Source organism: Daucus carota, chromosome 5 (assembly GCF_001625215.2).
Source record: "Daucus carota subsp. sativus chromosome 5, DH1 v3.0, whole genome shotgun sequence".
NCBI lineage: Eukaryota > Viridiplantae > Streptophyta > Magnoliopsida > Apiales > Apiaceae > Daucus > Daucus carota.
The window spans coordinates 1,962,638-1,987,557 of NC_030385.2; the positions used below are offsets into that span (position 1 = coordinate 1,962,638).

Here is a 24,920-nt window from a genome sequence, read left to right on the forward strand (position 1 = left end):
AAAAAGGGAGTTGAAAATACTGAAGCTGATGCCTTGTCCAGAGTGGATGTCAGTAGTGAAAATGTGGCAAGAATTGCAGCTATATCAGAATTGCAGCTTGTGTGGATACAGCAAGTTTTGCAGAGCTATGAACAGGATGCAGATTGCCAGAAGATAATTTCTGAGATTTTGTTAGATCCTGCTAGCCACAATGAGTTTCAGTTTGTGCAAGGAATTTTAAAGAGACAAGGAAAAATTTATTTAGGCTGTACTGGAGGAATAAGGAAACAGGTGATAGAAGCTTTACACAGCTCTTCCTTAGGAGGACATTCTGGCCAGAATGCTTGCTTACAAAGGTTGAAAGTTGTTTTCTACTGGCCTGGAATGAAACAAGAAGTAGAAGCTGTAATTAAAGAATGTGAAATTTGTCAAAGATTTAAGAGTGAGCATATTCTATCTCCAGGACTTCTACAACCCTTGATAATACCTAATACACCTTGGAAAAATATTTCAATGGACTTTGTGGAGAAATTGCCAGAATCTGAGGGATCCAATGCTGTGTTAGTGATTGTAGACAGACTGTCAAAGTATGGTCATTTCATAGCTTTAAGTCACCCCTTTACTGCAGAAGATATAGCAAATGTATTCTTGGATCAAATTTTTCGACTACATGGTCTGCCTGATATCATAGTTTGTGACAGAGACGGGATTTTTACAAGCAAGTTCTGGACTTCAATATTTGAGAAATTAGGAGTCAAGTTGAATTTCACTTCGGCTTACCATCCTCAGAGTGATGGTCAAACAGAAAGGCTTAACCAGTGCTTGGAAGCATATCTGAGGTGTTTTGCAGGGGACAGACCATGCACTTGGAAGAAATGGTTGGGAATGGCTGAATACTGGTACAATACCTCATTTCATACCAGTATGCAGATGACTCCTTATGAAGCTTTATATGGAGTTAAACCAGTCACACTCAACATGGGAAACTTACAAGATATGATCATACCAGTAGCTCAGAATTTGTTGGAACAACGTGCTCAAATTTTGACTCAGCTGAAGGAAAATCTCAGTAAAGCTCAACATCGGATGAAATTTTATGCAGATCAAAGAAGAATTGAAAGACAATTCCAGAAGGGAGAATGGGTGTTTTTGAAGTTACAGCCATACAGACAGAAGTCTGTGGCCACAAGAACCTGTCTGAAATTATCTGCAAGGTTTTTTGGACCGTTTCAAGTTGAAGAAAAGATAGGAGAGGTGGCATATAAGCTCAAGTTACCTGACTATTGTCGTATACATCCTGTGTTTCATGTGTCACTGTTAAAAAAGTATATAGGACAGACACCAGTAACTCCAGGGAAGTTACCAGAGTATGATCAGGATGATGTAATGATTTTGTCACCTGAGAAAATACTACAGAGAAGACAGCTCTGCAAGGGAGGACAGAACGTGGTGCAATGGCTGGTTAAATGGAAAGATCTCGACATTTCTGAAGCTTCATGGGAAGATTGCAGGATGATTTCAAGGCAGTTTCCACAATTCAAAGCTTGAGGACAAGCTTTTTATTAGGGGAAGCAATTGTCAGGCTCGTAGTTAGTTACTGGGGCGGGAAAAACAGTTATAAGTAGTGGTTAGCTCGAGAAGAAGGGTAGCTATTGTGTAGTCTCATTTCTTTCTCTCTTGTTTCTCTCTACTTCTTCCCCATTTTCTACTGTAACAGACTCATTCTTAATACAAATATAGCTATTATCATAACATAAGAAAGGCAAGATGGTAAAACTAATAGAATGAGGCCTGATCATAAGAAGGCCTGGGCCAATAGGACATACATCAAATTTTCTGTAAAGCTGCAATGTTCCGGTCCGAGTCCAGAATTTATACGTTATACACCACGGATGGGGAAAAAGTGTCGGGCCCTAAATTCGGCTCAATCATATCCTACAGAATTGGACCGATTCTCAGTAACCAAGATCCATTTGGAACTGTTTCGGAGACAGCAACATACAGGAATAAAAAACTGGTTATATAACTCAAAAACAAATAAACCAGCCAATGAAATATAGAACCCGGTCCATTGAATCGGGTCGACCGAATCATCTCTTGTTCATCCACATCACACACACAGTGTTCAGAAACCTAGGGTTTTAGCTTGCTCATCTCTCCAATGGCAGCAACTGCAATTGCTCTTCACCTCAAACGAAACACAACAACAACAACAACAACAAATTCTAATCTCATCAGAAACTCTAACTCCATTAAGCTCTTCTCATCTTCTTCTTCATTTCCCCAACCTCCTACTAATGACAACGACGAAACGACGCCGTCTGCTGATCCCCAATCGCAGTCACAGCCTTCCTTCACCTCGTATTTCAAAGACCTCAAATCAAGTCTCAAACAAACTTCTCAACAATCTCAACAACCTCGTATTCCGTTGCAACAGACTCAACAGAATCCGTTTCAACGGTCACAACAAACTCAATCGCAGTTCCAACGGCCACAAGCTCCGCCGACGAAGTCGGCATCGTTCGATGAGATAAGGAAGAATCTGGCCGAGTTTCGTAACCGGACTGCGGCTCCGATGCCCTCTGGCGTCCAGAACGCGCAGTTTCCGTCTGCGTCTCCGGCTCGGTCTTCGGGAATTTCGTTTCAGGAGCTTTATAATAAGAATGTGGCGGCGAGAGGGGATGGGTCGAGTAATGCTGAGTCGAGAGGAGTGGGGAAAATGTCGTACGATATGATTCGTGAGAGTATAAAGGAGCTTAAGAAGAATAGGCCTGTGGAAGTGAATAAGGGGAATGAGATGGGGAACCGGTCTAAGTTGACTGATAGTTTGTTTGGGCCTGCGTCGCCGCCTGTTTATGGAGGGACGGGTGTGTTACCGGCTAAGGTGTTTGGGAAGGAAGGGAGTAAGAAGAAAGAAGGCGAGTCTGAGGAAATGAAGACTAAGTTTTTGAGGATGTACACGTACGGTGATTTAGGGAACAAGTTGAAGAAGTTGAGGCCGGAGGAGGCCAAGGAGAAGAAGGGGAAATGGTTTTCGTTGAAAGAATTAAGTGAGAGATTGATTAAGCTAAGAGAGGTCGAAGAGAAGGAGTCTGAGGCCGATCCTAGAGCTTACAGGGATATAAGGGAAAGCCTTGAGAAGTTGACAATGGATGAAAAAAGAAAATCGACTGGTAAGTTCGATTTCATGTTTTATACTAAATTTAGTTTTATTTATTTTTTAATTATTTATTATAATGGGGCATATTGGATTGAAGCCTACTCCCTCCGTTTCTTTTTTCTTTTCCTGCTTGTGATGTCGGTACTGTTCATAACCTGAGACAAATGACTAATTTACATCTAATCTATAAAACTAAATATAATTATGAGTGATCTTGTTAAATTCGTATTCACGAGTATTTTAATATGGTGAAGTTTTTATATTTAATGCTACTACGAAATGAAAAATATTAACGATCAAAAGTGTGTATTGGCAAATGTGAAAAGTACAAACAGGAAAAATATTTAGAGACGGAGGGAGTATTATATTCTTTTGATGCCTTGAATAGTTATGTTCTGGAAAGTGATTTGCTACGAGTAAGATTGCAAGGAATGGCTCATATTTACTATGATAGATTTGCAGCGTGTGTGTTAGGATTTATGTAGTCTGTTTTAGTATGTTGATCGTATTTTCCCTCAAGTATAGCAAGAGGGATATTTGGATTAGGTGCTCTTTTGGTACATTATATCTTTTTCTAGCCTTCCAGGATTATGTTGTTATGTGGATTTAACAAGAAATGTAAATATGATGTTGCATTCTATTAACTAATTGCAATCTAATAACAAGCAATGTAATTATGATGTTCAATAGAAAACAATGTCCTACATGTAAATTCATCATTTGAGTAAAGTCAGAACTAATTGCCCCTTGGTTTTGGTCCTCTCATCTTGCTGCTTTAGTTTCGACAAATGTTTTGCTACAGCCTACAAGTGTATGGTTGCTTATATGTCCAATTTAAACATAGCGTGGTTGCTTATGTGTTTTTAGCATTGTATGTAAATGTTGTATTTACTTTTGTAATATATTTTTAAATCAAAAGGGAATTCCAACAATAATAACAAATTTGCAGAACAAAACATAAAAAATACAAAATTCTACAGGTTTCCTATGCTACAGCAGTTTTCAGTGTAATATACTAATTTATAAACTGTGTAATAAATGGATTATCTGTATCATACTTATTTAGATTTATATGTGTTATGTACTTTTTGCATGTCGTCTGCCTACCCTTTAAGTCTTAGCTCAATAAACTGCTTGCTCGCGGAGAGATATATTTCTTCTCTCTCTCTCTCTCTCTCTCTCTCTCTCTCTCCCTTTTTCATTTTTGTTCAGTCCAACTTTTACTTCTACTTTTTCACCTTATAAATTATAAAACGCATTACTACAGACCTTTGCAATTTTTCGACATGGCTATTATGTGTAATTATAAGTACTTTATGGTTAAAGTTTGAAATTTTTAATAAACTTTATGTAATAATTATTTTGGGAATCTTCATCTCTCTTTTATTGTAATAGAATATTTTTTTTTTATTTTCTTGTAAGTATTTAGCTGAATGCTCTACCTTTTTTATAAAAAAGAAACATGTTGGATTTTGTGGTTGCTAAGATCAGAACCCTAAACCTCTCGAGTTTATAAAATTAAAGGTTTTTTTTCCTAATATGTCCCAATCTAAAAAGTGGTTTATAAATATATTCTGTTTATAATTGTAATTATTAATATGTCCCAATTTCTAAATTTACTGAACTTTAAAGTTAAATATGGTTAATTTTACAATTCTATGATTAAAATGACATATATAACCATAGTAGGACATCATTTGAATCCCATAGAGCCCACAGAGTCCATATATTGGATAATTAGAGGTAATATATTTTAAATTTCCTAAAACCAAATTGTACTGGAGTGTGAATTGCTAAATGATGTAATCTTTGTAGGACTTTTACTAGCAACATAGTTCGTATTCTTAGACAGTCAAACAAAACTCTCAACTGGCTAGCCTTAGATTTGGAACAAGAAATTGCTCTTAAGATTAGTGTTGCAGACAGGAACTGTTTGAGTTTGAGGTTGCCGGGGTAAGACTGTGAAACAAGAATTCATCACAGTACGCAAAGATTATTATTGAAGCAAAACCGGCAGTGATACACTGAGATTGAGCCTCATAATGTAGACATTCCCCTTGGCTCTGGTGAAAATATTAATACCTCTTCCTTCAACAGCAATATGTGGCTGTCCACTAGTCCATGTACGAATATTTTCCAAATTCTTGTGATCCCAGAGAATCCCATTTGAAGCAGATACTTTAATCATCAAGAAGCATAGTTTGTAATTTTAGATTAGAATCAGAAAATTATACTAATACACAACATATGCATGGCTTTATTTTCTTTTTCTCTGTGTTATATTTAAGGGGCATTTAGGTCATGATTAATATTCTTATATAATAAATACAATTTAATTATATTTATTTGTGGTCTAATGGGGTGTCAGTACTCTATTATTTCTGTCAAACTCTTAGTGTCTCAGTTTATAATCATCTCTTCTTATCAAAGCAACACAATTTACTTTACCCATTGTATACCCCGTCTAAACAATTTGTATATCCTATCTAACAGTTTTACATTAGAAATTTATACACCGGTTTTCTTCGAATTATGCAAAAATCTAGAACTGATCCCATCATGACTTTATAATAATGAATATATTGAGGACTGCGAAAATTATAAGAGTTCTATTGGTTTTAAGTATTATAAATTGCAGTATAATGTAATCAGCTGCTAAAAACTTTCTGGAACTTTCAGCTGTGGAAGAGAACTTTGTGTTCATTGTTGAGTGCCGGTTACACAAGAAAAGCAATGTACTCCCTTGAGTTTAGGAAGAGTCCACATGATATTTTAAAATCTAAGTGCTCTAACTATACGAGAAATTACAATAAACCATACACTGATAAATTAACAAGAAATGTAATTGTGATGTTTGTATTCCAATGATATGTGTACCACAAGGTTTTGCTGTCCTTAATGTTAATCTAATATAATTGAATCTAATTGTTGAAGTATTCATTTCTTCTGATATTATGGCTGTTTTCATTAGGGAAAGTTTACAGCCTCTCCCACATGTCAATGATCTTGTCTTTCTTGGATTTGAATGAGCCTATGATATTTCCAAACTGCCTGATGCCTATCTTCAAATTTGCACTTCTTTCCTAACTCTGTGTTCTGCTTCCATGTTTAGAAATTATTCCTGTGATGGTTTTTTATGTTTGAGAGCTACATATTTGTCCATAATTAACATTCGTTGTTGACTCCCACAGTTCATAGGATTGATATCTTGGGCCAGCTTGGTGGGAGTCCAAATTATATGATGTCGCCTCCAAAGGAAAATTTGGTTGAGAAGGTAATTAGTGTAGTTTTGTGTAATTTTATGTCTTTTCAGTTAATTGATGAAGTTTTGGTAGATATATGCTGCTTTAGTTCTGTACCAAAGCCTATGCACAAACAATGTGCAGGCTCCCATTGTTAATTGCGCAAAATCTTAAATAGGCCCAAGGCCCTTGTTATTACTTTAGTTTCTTCACCTAGCTAAATCTTAGTTTTCTAATTGAATGGCCCAGGTAATCTGTAACTTGCATCTTCCCTAGAATTTCACACAAGCAATAGCAATAAACATTTAGAATATATGCAATTTAAATGTTCTGCAATCATATTCTGCATTTATGTAGAATATATGCAATTTAAATGTTCTGCAATCATAAAAATGTTGAATATATGCGATTTAACTGCTCTGCAATCATATATTCTTTTAAACTTGCCTAAGATGTTTGCATAGGCCATAGAGAGGCCGCTGTGTTCCTATTATTAAGAAAAATTGTAGTCCAGCGACATGTAAACATCTTTTTGTTGTTTGCTTCAACATTCATCAAATATTACAGTGAAAGAGTTAGAAATAGTTGTCTCCCTTTTATGGTAGCTATGGTATATAACTGTGAAGGGAATGGGAGATTAAAACAACGATGGGGAGAGAGTGAAGGTATAGGGGATAAAATTTTCATGACAGTGTATTTGAAGGACATCTGTAGCAGTATGAAGGAATGGGCTTTCATTTCTGAAGCTGTGTGAGAATTCCTTGGATAGGAAAAGGAATGAAAATCTATGTCTGCAAAATAGTATGGCTTTCAGTTCATGCCCACTCTGTCCCATAACTTCCAACCCTTCAGAGCCTGAATGCATAAGTTTCATACAAATACCTTTTTTCTTACCTTTACTTACAGCCTGTGCGTTTCATGTGATTCTACTATTTTGTCCTTTTAAAATTGTTATATATTGACAATGTTACATCATAGTTGAGTCCTAACATTTTTGTGTGCTGACAGTATTTCCATCCAGACAATATGTCATCGGCAGAGAAAATGAAGATTGAGCTAAAAAGAGTTAGAGATGAATTTAAAATGTCAGAGTCGGATTGTGGGTCTTCTCGTGTTCAAGGTAAAAACATCTTTATCATACTTGTGTAGCTTCTATGATTATTTTTCAAATCTTATATATACAAGATCATTCATCCAAAAGACACTACAAGAAAACTCAGAGAAACATAGAGGAAAATTTCTTGAGACGGGGATAAAAGGAAAATTGGGCTGGAGGGAAAAAATATGTAGTCACTCTACGAGTAACATTATATCACCACGTAGGTGCCCAAACCTGGATTGGTCCTTTTATTTATGTGGGAATTGCAAGGAGTTAAGAGTCTCTTTTCCTGAATTTGTTTAGTAATGCTTTTTACTCTCTTCATATTGAATTAGTTGATTAATTAGGACATTTGCTATTGATTAAGCATGCTTATCATAATATCAGCTATTGCTTGTCATGTCTAATAATGCGCTGTTTTTCAGTGGCACAACTCACAACTAAGATCAAACACCTCTCTTCAACTCTGCACAAGAAGGTAAATTCCATCTTTCGGCAATTACATTCTGATTGAAGTATACAAGCACTCCGTGAATATTTCTTTTAGAAGTACTTTTTGGTTAATGTCATGATCTCAATTTTTCTAAATATGGAGAATTATTCTAAGCTGTTTGTTGATAAATTTATGCCATACGTTCTCCGTATTCCACACAGCCCACGAGCACTCTGTAAAAAAAGTCTTATCTTTTTCCTTAGATGCAGTCCATTTGCTGACAAAGTGGTTTTGTGAAATTTAAAATTTATAGGACAAGCATTCAAGAAAAGGACTTCAAGCAATGGTTCAACAGAGGAAGAAATTGCTGAAGTATCTCAGAAGGACAGACTGGGATTCATACTGCTTTGTGCTGGATAAACTTGGTCTAAGGGACAACCCAGATTACAAGAACTAGACAAACTTGTATCCATGTGTTTTGTAGTTTTTTTTTTGTTTTGTTTGAAGGGAAATCTCTTCATCTTTCCCGATTAAAAGAGTGGAAGGATGTATTAATATTGTTTATCAGAACTCTTTTTCCTGAATTCAGGTTACCCTTTTTGAAAGCAAACGCTACCAATAATAATCGCAACTATATATCTTTTACTGCTTAAATCTAAAGTTCTATATTTTTATGCAAGCTCTTGGCTATTGCTGCACAGTCAAGCCCACAGCAGTAGCGGGTAAAAACACGAATGTGTAAAGAAGAAACATGAACATGATCATTGTAAGACCAAGTTGAATATTATGATCATATTGTAATATCTGGTGTGGGGCAGCCCAACTCATGTATTGTCTTGTAATCTAATACTCTTCTTATTTGCTATAGCTACTATTAAGATTGAAATCTTGAACTGTCCCATTATCTTGTTGCAGAAGACTGTAGAGAGAATTGAATCTTGTCATGATAACTTCTCATCGGATGTAGGTGCAAGTTGAGAGTCTGTAAGTTGGACATCGTCAAATTATGTACATTTTTTCCGTTCATCATCGGACAAAGGATTATTAGATGATCTGTGCTTAACAAACCTGTTTTAGATGTGGCTTAATCATCCATCTAGATTGAAGGGTGAATTTGAGTAATTTTGGGTATCATCCCAACTGCTAAGATTTTCCAGCTCCCTAGTCCCACTAGTTCTTCATTCATAACATATTGCAGTGCTGATAGTAACTAACATGGCGATTGAATTTAAAATTTTAAAAATTTAAAGTCTTAACACATGTCATTGCTGCAATTTATTGTCCACCAGACATTGCAAAAGGAATTTCAGTGATATAATACCGACATCAATAGGTTCTCAAACTTCAACACACTGCAATGCAGATCTTGGGATTTTTTTTAAAAAAAATAAATAATTACTGACGTTAACCGTCCCATTTTTGTCCTCTTTTATCTTAAACCATCTACATAACTCCTATTGTGCAGTGAGTCGTAGAAATGAAGTCCGGATCCATGACAAGCAATTGAGACAATCATCGTAAGTAATTGATGCAGTCATCCATGAGTTGTGTTTCCCGCATGGGTTACAATGTCTGTCAGCGGAAAAAATGACTAATTCTAGAATTTTTCACTTCTGGCCGAAGAAAATCACTGATAGATTGCTGACAACAATTGATGGATCTGGACCAATAATCTGAAGATAATTCCTATACCTATTGTCAGCCTTTTAGACTATGCCAATTTAATTATAGTTCACTGCTTGGAACAAAAAATGTGAAAATAGTAGATCGCACAGATCCTATTTAGCTTCCTACGAGCTCTTTTAGTTAATTGAACAACTTGTAATTGGTCAAAGATGGATGATGAAATGCAGAAAAACCAGAGTCTTATTGAAATGAATTGTGCAAAGTAGGTATTACTGTTACGGTTTTTCTATGGTGTGCCCATGGGCACACATTAAGCACCAAAATTTATGAAATTGGAGGGTTTCTATTGGCTTAGCTTCTTTAATAATGATAGACCCCCCTGCAGTTACAACAACCACACCAATCAAAACCCTCCATTTTTATCAATGTTAGTGCTTAGCATGTGCCCATGGGCACACACTAGCCAAACCGTTACTGTTACTATGCCTACTATATTAGGATTTATATATTTCTGTTTTCTAACTGAGACCCTGTTTTACTTCAAACAAGCTCTTGCTAATTCTAATAAAATTTATTCTCTCTTAAATTTCAAGCATTTCTAGAAACTAGCTTTATAGCCCTTAGGCATGCTCTAGATACAAATCTAATTTATTTTCTATCAAATTAGAATGACTATGATGTAATTTAGTTGCATCTTTATTAAATAAACAATAACATTCATACATCATCTAGGAATTTTATAGCCATTTACAATCGAGATTGCATACTATTAGACATACGAACATCATAAGAAAAGTACTTTTTAATTTAGAAAGCCGCATCATGTCTTTGATATTCCTTAAAAACTCCTTCTATGCATTGCTCTAGACCTTCAAATACACCAAACGTAGCAGCATTTGTAGATACGGCCCAAAGCGGACCTGCAATTCATCAATTAAGCTGGGCAAGCCAGATAGGAAATAGAAACTGCAGCTCCAGCTCCACAAACAACATATTGCTGAGTTCTGAGCGAGGAACCATGTCCTTACTATATTAAGAATTCATTTTGTCTTATTGCTGAAAGAGTACTTTGTTGAAGTTCACTACAGGAGCAAGTGGGATGCTCATACCTTTGACAAGATCCTTCAGCTACTACTGCATTTCTAAAAGCATCAATTGGCACAGAGAGTTTGGAAAGCTACAAGGAAGCTGGTATTGGATGGCTTTGCAATATGACCATGATGGCATCTAAAGACGCCCTCATATCAACTTGGCTGCTAGTAATCAAGTCCTTTGCCACACCACCCAACTGAAAAATGTTATGCTTATTATAACATTTAAATAGTATAGCGACATGAAACAAGGATCCACGTTACATAAATTTATTTCTAGAAATGAAAAGCTTGAAAGAGCCTAAAACACAATGTCATTTTATTATTTTTTATCATTGAAAAGGAAATGTGCAAAGCCTCTCTTTTATAAAAACATTGGGTTAATTATCTAATTGGTCACTGAACTGAAAACGGTATCAAGATGGTCATTAAACTCACCATAAATATCAAACAAGTCCCCCGAAATATGACTTCAAGCCGTAAAAATATTATTTATAGAATTTTACAGATTATTTTTGAAAGTCATCACAACCAACTAAAAGTTTACGACTTCTAGTATTTATGATAATATATTTAGATTTTATTAAGTTTATTTATTATTTATTTTTAATTAAAACAAAGAAAATAACTATATAATAAAAATAAATAATAAATAAATTTGATAAAATCTAAATATATTATAATAAATACTAGATTTCATAATCTTTTAGTTGGTTGTGGTAACGTTTAAAAATAATGTGTAAAACTCCATAAATCATATTTTTAATGTTGAACTCATATTTCGAGGTACTTGTTTGATATTTACGGTGACTTCAGTGACCATCTTGATACCGTTTTCACTTCAGTGACCAACTTGATACATTAAGCCCACTTCAGTGACCAACTTGATAATTAACCCTAAAAACATAGGATGAAATGTACATGCAACATCTTCGCTATAACACATGCCAAGCCTCTACAATATGAAAAATTGAAAATCATAATATATTGTTTCGACCCAGCAAGATCACATTCTCATGTAGTTGAGCTTGAAATAACTAAGAAACAAATCTTGGGCCCTTGGTGTTGTTTATGGAATATATTCAGTAGACAGTGGAATCTACAATTCTAAGATTGAACTTAAACTTGACGAACTGTATATTATTATAAACTGATGTTCCCTGGAATTACCATTATCTTTGCTCCCTGTCAACACAAACTCATACTTCTCCCCGTTTTTAAATTGATATCTCAGTCTTAACAATGTTTAGACTTCATCAGTATTTGTCGCAAATGAGGGGTTCTTTGTTGGTTTGAGCGGTAGAAACATTTAGTTGTTTACTTGTCAAATAATTTCCACAAATAAACTGACCTTGTCAATCTATACATAAGCATATGAAAATGTCAATAATAGACAAATGAAGTTCAACAAAAAAAGTGAAGTGAAACTAACTTTTTAAATTTTAATTATCCTATTCTCTCTGTCTCACTCATTTCTTTAGAGTTTTCCTTCATTGTTTGGCACACATTTTAAGTCACATAACTTCACTCAACTAAAAATCCACTTCCACATTTGATCTCGGACAGGTTTCCTGTAGCGGAGGAAGATCAGAATGTAGCGGAGGAAGATCATAATCCATTTCTGCTAGTATCGTTGCCAATATTTCTAGGTCACAAATGTAAGGGATTTCTCTTTTGCCATCATTATCAACCATTTTGCCATCATTATCAACCATGTTTATGGATTTGAAAAGAGATTTAATAGCATCTCCCCTAAGAGATTATGTCCGAAATTACCTTGCGTTTCAGATAAATAACAATTAAGATAAGACACTGCGGTAGAGTTGTTAGATGCAAGTAATATCAGGAGGAAATTAACTGAATATGGATATCGAAATTATAAGACAGGATACAACTGATTTCATCTACCTCCAGCAGCTCTGACCTCAAGTGAAGACTCTTATTCCATCCCAGGAATACATAAATGCAAAGAAGTCGCCTGTTCTGCAGTCAATATTTTCTCAGCAGCAGTACTGGTATAAGGGACAACTTCATGAATACAATTTTTGCAGCGCCACCACCTGAATTGAGGAACATCAAGTGATCCTCGCAGCCGCTCCCATGTATTTTCACTAATACCATTGAAGGGGATGCAGGCCTGCGGGTTTCTATTCCTCATTTCACCCACTTATCCACTGAACACACATTAGATAAATTTGTCAAGAAGATACTATTATGCCTTTAAATAATATTCAAAACTGTTCGATAACCAAATCTCTGAATAAGCCTTAATTTGGTTCTAATATTGCGATTACATAGATCTCCGAGTCCCTCCCCAAAGAGTACCATGTTAAACAACCTACTCTTCCAAAACCTTAATGTAGGAGAGTTAAGCAATTTGGTTCAATACACTTACTGGACAATCGACAAAGGAGACACAATAGTCTCATTATGGCATTCCCAAAGTCAGGTGCATCATGTACAGGAGCATCTTTGTTTCTACATCCATATGGTTTGTTTTAAAAAAAGCATGATAAACATAGCAGGAAGTTTTGAAGAAATAAAATAAGTGTAGTTTCACTAAAGCAAAAAAGAAGGAACACAATGCCTACAATGTTGTAGCAATGAATAATATACTAAAATACTTAGAGTTCCAAATAAGAGAGAATTCTAATTTTAACAGATCCGACGTGACAGTCTAGCAGGATTAAAATGGCTCACAGTACCTCAAAGTGATCCATCTATTCCATTTCTGCCGATTTTTTCTTTGAGGACCACACAAATGTCTTGATAAGAGACTGATTGAAGCATATTATCAAGCACGTGATGTCACTCCAAGTCTCCGATATACTCTCTTCTGAAATGGATACAATCAACTGCAAATTAGTGCATAATTTAAAGTATCACCACTAATACAAACATATACAGAACAAAATTCAAAATATTACAGCACCTAAAAATCTATGGTCCCTGAAAATTTTATTCACGTAAGTTAACTCGTTTTCTCTCCTATATGTACGCTAATGTACCTATGCACCTGCAGATATTGACAGAAAAGGTCCCAAACAACAAAGCCCATAATAATCGCGGGAATTGAGAGTTTTAAAAAAGGCACCTTATCTGCGTAGAGCATCTGAAGCACTGGCTGGGACATGGCGATCAATCATTCAGAGGTGAGTCGAGATGTAGGTTTACTGGCAAGGAAGGGATGCAGCAATTATACAGTCATAACACAGTGACATCTCAAAACACACAATTTGCATTCTTCTGTTGGCACCCCCTTCATCCTTTTTACATGAATTGATTTTTGATACATGTTATCATTATTAGAGCAAAGCGAACAGTTTAAAGAACAGAAGAGTTGTATTAATAATAAATTAATGATATGTTCAGGTGGATCTGACCTGGCAGATGACATGGAATAAAATGGCTCATCAGAAACTATTGTTGCAGCATTATATATATAATAGATGACGTGCTTATTGGAAAATCAATAGGAAATCAAATTGTATATGCACTAGTAAAACAAAGTCAAATTCATATATATTACACACACAAGTACCCTCAACATTTGGTATTTGAGCTGATGCAAACAATACTAAGTTCACAAACACAAAACTTTATTTGCTTATCTGACTTTGCATTCTACACACAGAGTATATCTTCAAAAAACAAATGCAAATTTTTTTTACAAGTGGAAGTGCAGAAGTACTGTCCCTATTCAGAAGCTATTCGAGCAGACAGCCGTGACTCCATAAATGTTTGTGGTAGTTACTGAAAGACAAAGTAGATGGAGGAGTCACTTTCAGATATGATCTCCTTAAAGATACTATTCGCGCGGCAATAGACAAAACTTTCACAGAACACTCCTTCAAATTTATCTCTCTCAATTTTTCACACCTTCTAAGAAGTTCCTCTACCTGTTCTGTTGTTGCTGCAACACAACCCTCCATGTCCAACTTTAAAAGTCCCGGGCATCTCTTTGAAATTGTTTCCAACCCTTCATCACCGAACCCTGACCTAGCAACATTTAAAACCTCCAATGTGGGAAGCTTGGAGCCTGCTCCTAGACTACTAATACCAGCACAATCAGCGATTTGAAAATTCCTCATTCCATGACAGATCTTCAGTATATCGGCAATTCCCATCTCTGTGGTGTAATGTGTAGAGGAAATGTTGAGCAGCTCCATGTTGGGGCAAGTTGAAGCTATATATTTGAGTAGTTTATCACTTACATGTAAGCTCCCTGACAAATTGAGATACTTAATCCTTTTGTTTTTCACGACTAGAAAATGGTCTACTTGCCCAACAGAGGTTCTACCCATTTCGATGTGTTCCAGTAAAGGGCACTCAGCAACAAGCATAACAAATGTTATGGTGGTCAAAGGGAAACATGAATTGAGGTTTATAGAAACTAGATTTACAAGATACCGAGCTAATTTACTCACACATTGATCAGTGAGAAAATGTGCTTTTACAAGAGCCAAGTGCTTGAGAGACGGGTAAGCACTTAAAAGCTGTGAGATTCCAAACAATGTAAAACCCCTGCAACGACGAAGAGATAGACTTTCTAATGGCCAGCATGCTTTTGCAATCGATAGAAGAAACTCATCAGAAATAGTATCACAATCAGACAAATCAACTGAACACAAACCTCTAACATATGTGGATGAAACACGTGGAGGAATCTGAATCCTATTCGCCGAAATAACACTCAAGTGATGACAATTGCATAAAATAAAATGAAAGCTATTGTGTGTAATAAAGGAACAATCAAACATCACAATCTCACTCAACTGCAAACAATTCATAGACAAGCCGACCACAGAACGATCGGTAATGAAATGATTACCAGAAATATTGACTCGCTGCAATTTCCTTAAACTAGACCACAACGTCTCGATTCCAGCATCCGTAACAATAAACTTATTCAAGTTTAGATTTGAATCAAATTTACTATTATTCGGATAACTAATATCTAGCTCTTCCAGAAACGGCAACACAACAGATATCGACAATATATCAGCATCACTCAAACAACCTAAATTCGTGCACTTAAAAACCTTCAAACTCCTTATATTCCCTGTCAAAACCGGAAGTCTCTCCTGATTCGAAACATCTAGAAACTCGATACTCAGTCCACAACTAAACACACTATCGAGAATTTCATCAACATTTCCTTTAAATTTGCTAAAATCTAGGGCTTTGAGGTGGTTAAATCTGTTGAGAAACTTCGACATGGTTCCGTGGAGGAAAATAGTTTGATTAGTTAGAGTGAAATTGAGACGGAAGCGATTAGTGAGGCCGAGAAATGATTTCGATACTAGAGATAGAGATTGAAAATGTGAGTGATGATCAAGTTTTTTTAGGATTATTTCCCAGCATTCTTCTGGTAAGTCTTCGCATAATCTCGCCATTAGTGTAAGTGCCTACAGCATATATGTATAGGTGCAAGTCAGGAAGAGTACAGATATATGTGTGTGTATAATTGAAGTACAGATATATTATATACGAAGTTGTGTACAATGTTAACAGAGAATTGAGAGTGAGAGAGAGAGAGAGAGAGAGAGAGAGAGAGAGAGATGTGTGTGTGTGTGTGTGTGTGTACGAAGTTGTGTACAATGTTAACAGAGAATTGTGTGTGTGAGAGAGAGAGAGAGGGAGAGAGGGAGAGAGGGAGGGAGGGAGAGAGAGAGAGAGAGAGAGAGAGCAAGAGAGAGAGAGAGAGAGAGAGGGAGGGAGGGAGAGAGATGATACCTCTGAGGCAGGGGTTTGAAAAGAGAAGTTCAGTTGAATCAGATCGGATTTTGATCTCACTGCAGCTTCAAATGGCAGTTTGATTTCAAAATTTCTGTTAAGCTTCCATGATGAGATGAGATGATCTAGTGGGCGATAAGAGTCATCGGAGCGTATGACACTTTTTAAAAAGTCATTTAATGCAGGCCCTTGATAATTTTAAATTTAAAATTGGTAAAGTTATCCAATTTAAATAATTTAACTTAATTTTATGGGTGTTTCTAATTATAAATATATACTAAGAATTATTTTTAATTTTTTTAATATACATAGGATCATTATTATCAATGAAATCATAGGCAATCTAGATCTATCACCTACTCAAAAATGGTTGTTAGTATACCTTAAATGTGAATATTAGTCACGCTACATAATTCTAATTTAAAATGATAAAATGTGAATATTAGTCAATAGTCACGACTCACATTACAAGATTACGAATTTTATTTTACAATATTGACACAACAATGATTGTATAACGTTTAAAAATTACCGCCTTTATCAATGGGATTTTAATCTCCATAAAAATAATATGCTAACATAAAACAACATTAATATATCTTTTTTTTTGTTAATTAACTAGTTTATAAATCATGTTTTGCAGCGATATCGTGATATTTTTCTAAATAAATCCGTAAATAAATAAAGAAAATCTAATTATATTATATATAGTATATTATTCAAAATGAAATATTACAAATTTTGATCATCACATGAATAAATCACATAATTTAATGTATTCATATATTTTTAGTTGATAATTGTAGCATTGTGTGATATATACGAAATTTGAAAACAAAATTAAATTTGAATAAACTAAATTCGTACCCTATATTCTACATCTGCAATTTAAAATAAAATATCTAATATTTTCAGGTGCCACATCAACACCCCTTGATTCTCCGTATATAAATATATTGATGATTGATTGTATTACAGTTGTATGATTCTTATCAATCTAAAAAATACTAAAATCTTTTTATTCAAAATTTATTTCATATTAATATTTTAATAAATAATGAAAGCAACTGTTTAATGAATAATCTACCTGCTAAATAATTTTTTTTGACAAGTTAGATACTCCCTCCGTTCCTCTCAATTGTTTACACTTTATGTTGGAGGGGGACACGAATACCAAGACAATGTATAAAAAATGAGTAAAGTTAGATGAAAAGTGGGTAAAGTGGTGGGACCTATCAATATTTAATAATAGATTTGAGATAGTGGAGGAAAGTAGTGGGTGTAATAGTAGTTTTTATTGTTAAATATGAGATAGTAGGGGAAGATAGTGGGTGTAATGATGGGAAAAACTTACTATTTATAGCAACGTAAAGAAATGAGAGGGACATCGCAAAAAGTAACGGTAAATAGATGAGAGGGAAAGAGGGAGTATTTCTTTAGTATCGAATATGCGATAGCCGAATCAAGATCCTCCTGACAATAGAGAACAAATCCGGGCTATCCAGTTGCGTTCAAATGCTCGATATTTGCAGATGAATAATCTCTGCATTTTTAGACTGCTGTTCAGGGTTGCCCAATTGCCTATGGAACCAGAAGAAGATTTGGATGTCAAGTTTAAGTGCTGAAGAAAAGCGGGTTACCTTTTTACCCTCTGCTATTCATGCTACTCATTGGCAAAACTCTCATTACTCCCATATGATCTAGGAAAGTTTAGCAGAATCTCAAAATCTAGCAGATTCTTCAGCCAAACATACAATGACATCGTATTCGAGCATCACAAGAAACTGCTGCAGAGAAGTTCGTTCACCTTTTTAATCCAAATATTGATTTAAAGAAGAATAGCTAGTTTGTAATTTGACATCACTGATCGTACAAACTTTTAATCTATAGCTGACATTGAAAGGAAAATCTTCACATCAAAATATTATATATAAATATCATCATATTAATCATATGTTCTATATCCAGTAAATACTATCTCTATTACAAGTGGAGGTGCAGGAGTACATCTTCATCACAAGCTATTCAAGCAGACAGCCATGACTCCATAGATGTTTGCGACAGTTACTGAAAGACGACTTAGATGGGGGAATCACTTTCAGATACGATCTCCTTAAAGATACGATCCAGGTGGCAACGGACAAAATTTCTACCGAATGACACCCTTTTAAATTTATCTCCCTCAATCTTTCACACATTTTAATAAGTTCCTCTACCTGCAGTGTTGTTGCTGCAACACAACCCTGCATGTCCAACCTTAGAAGCCCCGGACATCTCTGCGAAATTGTTTTCAACCCTTCATCACCAAACCCTGAAGTAGCAACGTCTAAAACCTCCAATTTGGGAAGCTTCAAGCCTCTTCCCAGACTACTAATTGCTCTGCAGTGAGTAATTTGCAAACTCTCAAGTCCACGACAGATATTCAGTACATCAGCGATTCCTACCTCTGTGGTGCGATATGTAGAGGAAATGTTGAGCAGCTCCATGTTAGGGCAAGCTAAAGCTATATATAAAAGTAGTTTATCACCTAAACCAAAGTTCTTTGACAAGTCAAGAGACTTGATTCTTTTGTTTCTCACTATCCCTTGGTCTCTCAAGAAGTTGCCTACTTCCCCAACAGAGGTTTTCCTCATCTTAATGTGTTCCAGTAAAGGGCACTTGGTGACAAGTGTGACAAATGTTGCGGTGGTCAAACGTGCAGAGTCACTAAGGTTTATAGAAACTATATTTACAAGATACTGAGCTAATTTGCTAACAAATTGATCAGTAAGGAAAAATACGTCTACAAGAGCCAAGTTCTTGAGAGATCGGTAAGCACACAAAAGCTGTGAAATACCAAAGAATGTGAAACCCATACAATGACAAAGAGATAGACTTTTTAAAGGCCAACGAGCTTTTGCTATTGATACGAGAAACTCATCAGAAATACTACCAGTGTCAGATAAATCAAGTGAACACAAAGTTGTTGATGAAATACGTGGAGAAACCTGCATCCTGTTTGCCGAAATAACATTCAAGTGATGACAATTGCACAAAATAGAATAAAAGCCTTTGTGTGATATTAAGGAACAATCAAGCATGACAATCTCACTCAACAGCAAACAATTCATCGACAAACCAACCACAGAACAATCCGTGATATGATCATTCCCCGAAATATTAACTTTCCGCAATTTCCTTATGCTAGACCACAACGCTTCAATTCCAGCATCCGTGACCGCAACCTCATTCAATTTCAAATCCGAATCAAATTCATTATCTGTCGGATAACTAATATCCAGCTCTTCCAAAAAGGGTAACATAACAGATATCGCCACTAAATCAGCATCACACAACCAACATAAATACGAGCACTTGAAAACCTTCAAAGTCCTCATATTCTTTGTCAAAACCGGAAGTTTCTCCTGATTCGAAACATCTAGATATTCGATTTTCAGACCACAACTAAACACAGTATCGAGAATCGTATCAAGATTTCCTGTGAATTGGCTAAAATCTAGGGTTTTGAGGTGGCTGAATCGGTTAAGAAACTTGGAGATAGTTCCGTGGAGGGCAATAGTTTGGTTAGTGAGTGTGAAATTGAGCCGGAAGCGATTAGTGAGGGCGAGAAATGATTTCGATACTAACGAGAGAGATTGAAAGTGCGAGTGATGATCGAGTTTTTGGAGTATTATTCCCCAGCATTCTTCTGGTAAGTCTTCGCATTTGTTTGCCATTAATTGATATAGCTACTATATGGATATACAAGTCAGGAAGAGTACAGAGATATGCGTGTGTACAATTGGATTTATAGATATCTGTGAGTGTGTCTTTATAATTGAAGTTGTGAACAAAGGAGGAGAGAGAGAGAGAGAGAGAGAGAGAGAGGGAGAGGATAATACCGCTGAGGGAGAGGGAGAGGGAGAGGGAGAGGATAATACCGCTGAGTTTGAAGAGAGAATTATAGGAGAGAGATCGGATGAAGAGAGAAGCAGATCGGGTCGTGATCTCAGCTCACCGCTTCAGACACAAGTCTTCAAGTCTTCAACAGATAGTGTCCGTGACAAATTCTTTCACAGTACAGTATCTGAGTATCACATAAAAAAATCGTAAAAAGGGAATTTTAAATTTGATTAAATAACGTGCTGATAAAAAAATTAAACTTTAATTAGAATTCAGAACATAATAATAAATAATCAAATTAATATTATCATTTGTCTATCATGTCGTTTTGGGAAAAAAAATAATTTAAGATATGATTTGAGATACTTAACACTAATCATGACAGTACAAACTGCTGCTGAGAATTTCATAACCTTTTTAATCCAAAAATTGATTCTTCGAATCAATCATCATATCCAATGTTTAACTCACTGATCTTAAGAACTTTATCTATATAACTCACATTCGAAGTAAAATCATCATACTAAAAAAGAAGCAAAATCATCAGATTTACAAAAAAGAAAGAAAAGGAAAATCATTAGAACAGGTATGACACTGTCAAGATCAACATCAGATCCTACATAACATCATTGTCTTAAATATACATTTTGTATCCAATAAATGCTATCTCTGTTTACAAGTGGAGGTGCAGAACTACAATCCTTATCAGAAGCTATTCAAGCAGACAGCCATGACTGCATAAATGTTTGCGACAGTCACTGAAAGGCAACGTAGATGGAGGAATCACTTTCAGATACGATCTCCTTAAAGATACTATCCGGTTGGCAACGGTGAAAACTTCTACAGAATGACACCCCCTTAAATTTATCTCCCTCAATCTGCCACACATTGTAACAAGTTCCTCTACCTGCTGTGTTGTTGCTGCAACACAACCCTCCAGGTCCAACCTTAATATCCCTGAACATCTCTGTGAAATTGTTTTCAGCCCTTTACCACTGAAGCCTGAACCAGCAACGCTTAGAACCTCCAATTCAGGAAGCTTCGGGCCTGTTCCCAGACTACTAATTGCAGAACAACCAGCGATTTGCAAACTCCTAAGTCCGCGACAGATATTTAGTACATCAGCAATTCCTGTCTCTGTGGTGAGATGAGTGGAGGAAATGTTGAGCGTCTCCATGTTAGGGCAAGTTAGAGCTATATATATAAGTAGTTTATCACTTAAACCTAAGTTCCTTGACAAGTCGAGAGACTTGATTCTTTTGTTTCAACCTTATTCAACTTCGGATACGAATCAGATCTCCTATAAGTCGGATAACTAATATCCAGCTCTTCCAAAGACGGTAACATAACAGATACGGATACTAAATCAGCATCACACAACCAACATAATTTCGCGCACTTGAAAACCTTCAAATTGCTCATATTCTCTGTTAAAACCGGAAGTCTGTGCTGATTCGAAACATCTAGAGACTCGATACGCAGTCCACAACTAAACACACTATTGAGAATTTCATCGACATTTCCTTTGAATTTGCTAAAATCTAGGGCTTTGAGGTGGTTAAATCTGTTAAGAAACTTGGAGATTGTTCGGTGGAGGAGAATAGTTTGATTAGTGAGAGTGAAATTGAGACGGAAGCGATTGGTGAGGGCGAGAAATGATTTTGATACTAGTGAGAGAGATTGAAATTGCGAGTGATGGTCGAGTTTTTTGAGGGTTATACCCCAGCACTCTTCTGGTAGGTCTTCGCATTTCGTTGCCATTAACTGATGTAGGGGTTGGGAGAGGGAGAGAGGGAGGGAGGGAGGGAGGGAGAGAGAGAGAGAGGGAGGGAGGGAGGGAGGGGGAGAGGGAGAAAGAGATAGAGACCGTTGAGTTTGAAGAGAGGAGTACAGATCTGATCTTGATCTTACTGCTACAAGTCCAGAACTGTATTGCTAGCTTTTTATTCTCCAAAGAAAACAAATGAACATCTGATTGTTAAAACTTGTACCTAGCAAACACAGGTAAGTTACAAAAGATTATCACAATCTTAGAAGTAACACTGATATTTTAAGGTAAAGGAGGTACTTTAAACATGCCATTGTTTTTACAAAACAAAGAGATTCTCTGACCACTTTTAGCAAGAGTTAATCCTAAGAGCTGATCAGTAAGACCAAATTCCATATTTCATCTGGTATATCTTCTGATATACACCATTCAAATCTAGCACCTTAAGATAATTAAATCTGGTGTTCATCACTTCTAATTCAAGGCTACCACTTAAATTAATTAGTGTTAATGAGTGCAACTTTAAATTATTAGAAGAACTATTCATTTTTGTACAAAATCAAAATGGTATGTTATTTATAAACTAGCACACTGATGAACTTAATCCACACCTGCAGGCCAAATCCCCGGCAAAAAATGCAGAGCACAACCAACTTCAACATGGTGCACCCTTAGTCCCTTACAGTGCGCCAATTAATACAAAAACAAATATAAAATAGCTGAGATCAATAACTCAGAGGAAAAGAATAAGAACTCAACAAAGTAAAGTGCAGAATCAGAGAATAGAAAAAATAAAAAAGGAGAGAAAAAGTTCAAGACCGATGGTTAAGTACAATAAAAGTGTAACTGATTACTAATTAAGCCCAAAACATTGATATCGATAGTTCAAATGTAATTAAGAGTACAAGCATATTCATCGACCCACTCTCGAGTCTCGATCAGATGCATGCAGCAATCTGTAGTTAAGTTGGTGGTGCATTAGTGATCAGATTCCGCATCGGAACCAGAGGCGGCGCGGGAGCGGAGAAGTCTGGAACATCCGGCGGGGTAGAGAACGCGGGGAAGTTATCATCATGGTCATATGGTGGGGATGACCACGGAAACGCTAGTGGCGGAGGTGGAAATACGAATGGAGAGGCATCATCGAAGTTATGAGTCGGCGGAGGTGGAGACGGGAAGAGTGGAGAGAACCATGGCAATGGTCTAGGCATAGGCGGAGACGGGACCAGTGGTGACCATGGGAATGGATATGGCGTAGGTCTGGGCCTAGGCCTTGGGCGAGGTCTAGGTGGTGGTGGAGACGGAACCAAGGGTGACCATGGTCTAGGTTTGGGCTTATGTGGAGGAGGCGGAGAAGGAACCAAGGGTGACCATGGTCCGGGCCTAGGCTTAGGCTTATGTGGAGGAGGTGGAGATGGGACCAAAGGTGACCATGGTCCCGGCCTAGGCCTAGGCTTATGTGGTGGTGGTGGAGATGGAACCAAGGGCGACCATGGTCTTGGTTTAGGTGGTGGTGGAGATGGAACCAAAGGTGACCATGGTGTCGGCCTAGGCCTAGGCCTCGGTCCGGGTGGTGGTGGAGACGGAACCAAGGGTGACCACGATTGTGCTGATGATAAACTTGGAACCTGCACTACTCTCTTGTGATGGCTAGCTTTGGCATCTGATACAGGACTACAAATCAGCAGCCATGTTGCTAAAACAGCAATAACAGAGCTTAATAATACCCTTCTTTTCATCTTTAAAACTTGACTAATGCTTTGCTTAAGCACTCTTAATCCAAGTATACAAGAGCCTTCACTCAGGTATTTATAGAATGAGAGACAGAGACAGAGTACTGAGTGATAAGTACTGAAAAACGGTGCATGTTTAGGAGTATTATTAAATGCCATCGCCGCGTTTTGTTCATCTCTATACTAGTGGGAGGACTTGATCAAGAAAGTCGTAGGGGAATTCATTGACAGAGTTGACATGCAGTGTAAATTAAATGAACATGCAGTAACTATTTCTTGGTTTGTGTGCCAGGGTTTTATTAGTCCTGCTTAATTCTTATGGTTCCAACATGAAGCATGTTGATCGATGAGAGAACCTTGTAGTGGTGCTTTGCCAGGTCCAGAACAAGCACCATGCTGCTGCAATGATTTATTTCGGTTTGAATTTTGGGTCTGGATGCTGTTTTTTAATCTATAAACCATACTAACTCTTTCTTTGATGGAGTATTTTTATTTTCATACCATACTAGTCAACTTAGTTACTCTCTTTTGTGATGCTGCCGGGATGTGCGTACAAAAATACTACTACATCCATCCCAAATTAGATGTCCCCGTTGACTTTGAGCACGTAACTTTAGGTGTATTGACCTTCTACTTCCGAAATTTATTTTTTTATTTTTTCTTTTATAAATGAAAATTTCATATTTTAATTTTTATTTGCAAAAATAAAATTTTAAAAATAAGCCACGTATCTATGCGGTCAATGAACCTTAAATTGTGTGCCCAAAGTCAACGGGGCCATCTAATTTGGGATGGAGGGAGTACTACTACCAACTTGAGAGGATTTTGCCTGTGAGTAGGAGAATAATGGAGGATTTGTTTCGTGATTGATGTACTCTAAAATTCAAATGAATTAAATCTCAAATTCATTTGTTACTATGTGAATATCAAGAAGGAATTGTGTTATAAAATAATGAGATTTCATTCTTAATCAAACACGGTTTTGGTCTTTGGCATTCAAATTAGTATGAAATGTTTTGGCGAGTAAATCATTTCTTCGACATCTCATTACACATGACTCATTTCCGTCATCAATTTTTAACATATTTAGGTTAGATATCCTATACAGTACTTGGGTAGAAATATGTTGGTAAAAATTGAGAATATGAACTAATTGGTTAACGTACCGATT

At 36.3% G+C, this 24,920-nt stretch overlaps 4 protein-coding genes, 1 long non-coding RNA gene and 1 pseudogene across 6 annotated transcripts; 1 reads left to right on the plus strand and 5 right to left on the minus strand.

Moving 5' to 3' along the window:
- Positions 1-2,014: 2,014 nt before the first annotated feature.
- On the plus strand, positions 2,015-8,567 carry LOC108221958 (uncharacterized). Of its 2 annotated transcripts, XM_017395829.2 has the most exons (5): positions 2,018-3,152; positions 6,331-6,413; positions 7,390-7,501; positions 7,906-7,958; positions 8,227-8,567. In XM_017395829.2, the coding sequence occupies exons 1-5, from the start codon at positions 2,141-2,143 to the stop codon at positions 8,368-8,370; spliced, it is 1,404 nt and encodes a 467-aa protein (XP_017251318.1). In that variant the 5' UTR covers positions 2,018-2,140; the 3' UTR covers positions 8,371-8,567. The 2 variants fall into 2 exon arrangements, with proteins under 2 accessions (XP_063949390.1, XP_017251318.1); XM_064093320.1 differs by lacking the exons at positions 6,331-6,413; positions 7,390-7,501; positions 7,906-7,958; positions 8,227-8,567 and adding an exon at positions 6,111-6,284 and having other exon boundaries at positions 2,015-3,152.
- Positions 8,568-11,962: 3,395 nt separating this feature from the next.
- On the minus strand, positions 11,963-13,553 carry LOC135152682 (uncharacterized). The gene is made up of 2 exons (XR_010292062.1): positions 13,336-13,553; positions 11,963-12,804 (listed from the first exon to the last, which is right to left on the minus strand). It is a non-coding gene; the product is annotated as an uncharacterized LOC135152682 (long non-coding RNA).
- A 577-nt stretch (positions 13,554-14,130) lies between these two features.
- Positions 14,131-16,538, minus strand: LOC108221957 (uncharacterized). Its single transcript, XM_017395828.2, has 2 exons — positions 16,367-16,538; positions 14,131-16,038 (listed from the first exon to the last, which is right to left on the minus strand). Exon 2 carries the CDS (start codon positions 16,024-16,026, stop codon positions 14,338-14,340), a length of 1,689 nt encoding a protein of 562 aa, XP_017251317.1. The 5' UTR covers positions 16,027-16,038; positions 16,367-16,538; the 3' UTR covers positions 14,131-14,337.
- A 1,849-nt stretch (positions 16,539-18,387) lies between these two features.
- On the minus strand, positions 18,388-20,082 carry LOC108221956 (EIN3-binding F-box protein 1). Its single transcript, XM_017395827.2, has one exon. The coding sequence runs from the start codon at positions 20,080-20,082 to the stop codon at positions 18,388-18,390; it is 1,695 nt and encodes a 564-aa protein (XP_017251316.1).
- Positions 20,083-20,769: 687 nt separating this feature from the next.
- On the minus strand, positions 20,770-22,362 carry LOC108221968 (uncharacterized; annotated as a pseudogene).
- Positions 22,363-22,978: 616 nt separating this feature from the next.
- LOC108221149 (vegetative cell wall protein gp1) lies at positions 22,979-23,908 on the minus strand. Its single transcript, XM_017395047.1, has one exon. The coding sequence runs from the start codon at positions 23,906-23,908 to the stop codon at positions 22,979-22,981; it is 930 nt and encodes a 309-aa protein (XP_017250536.1).
- Positions 23,909-24,920: the final 1,012 nt, after the last annotated feature.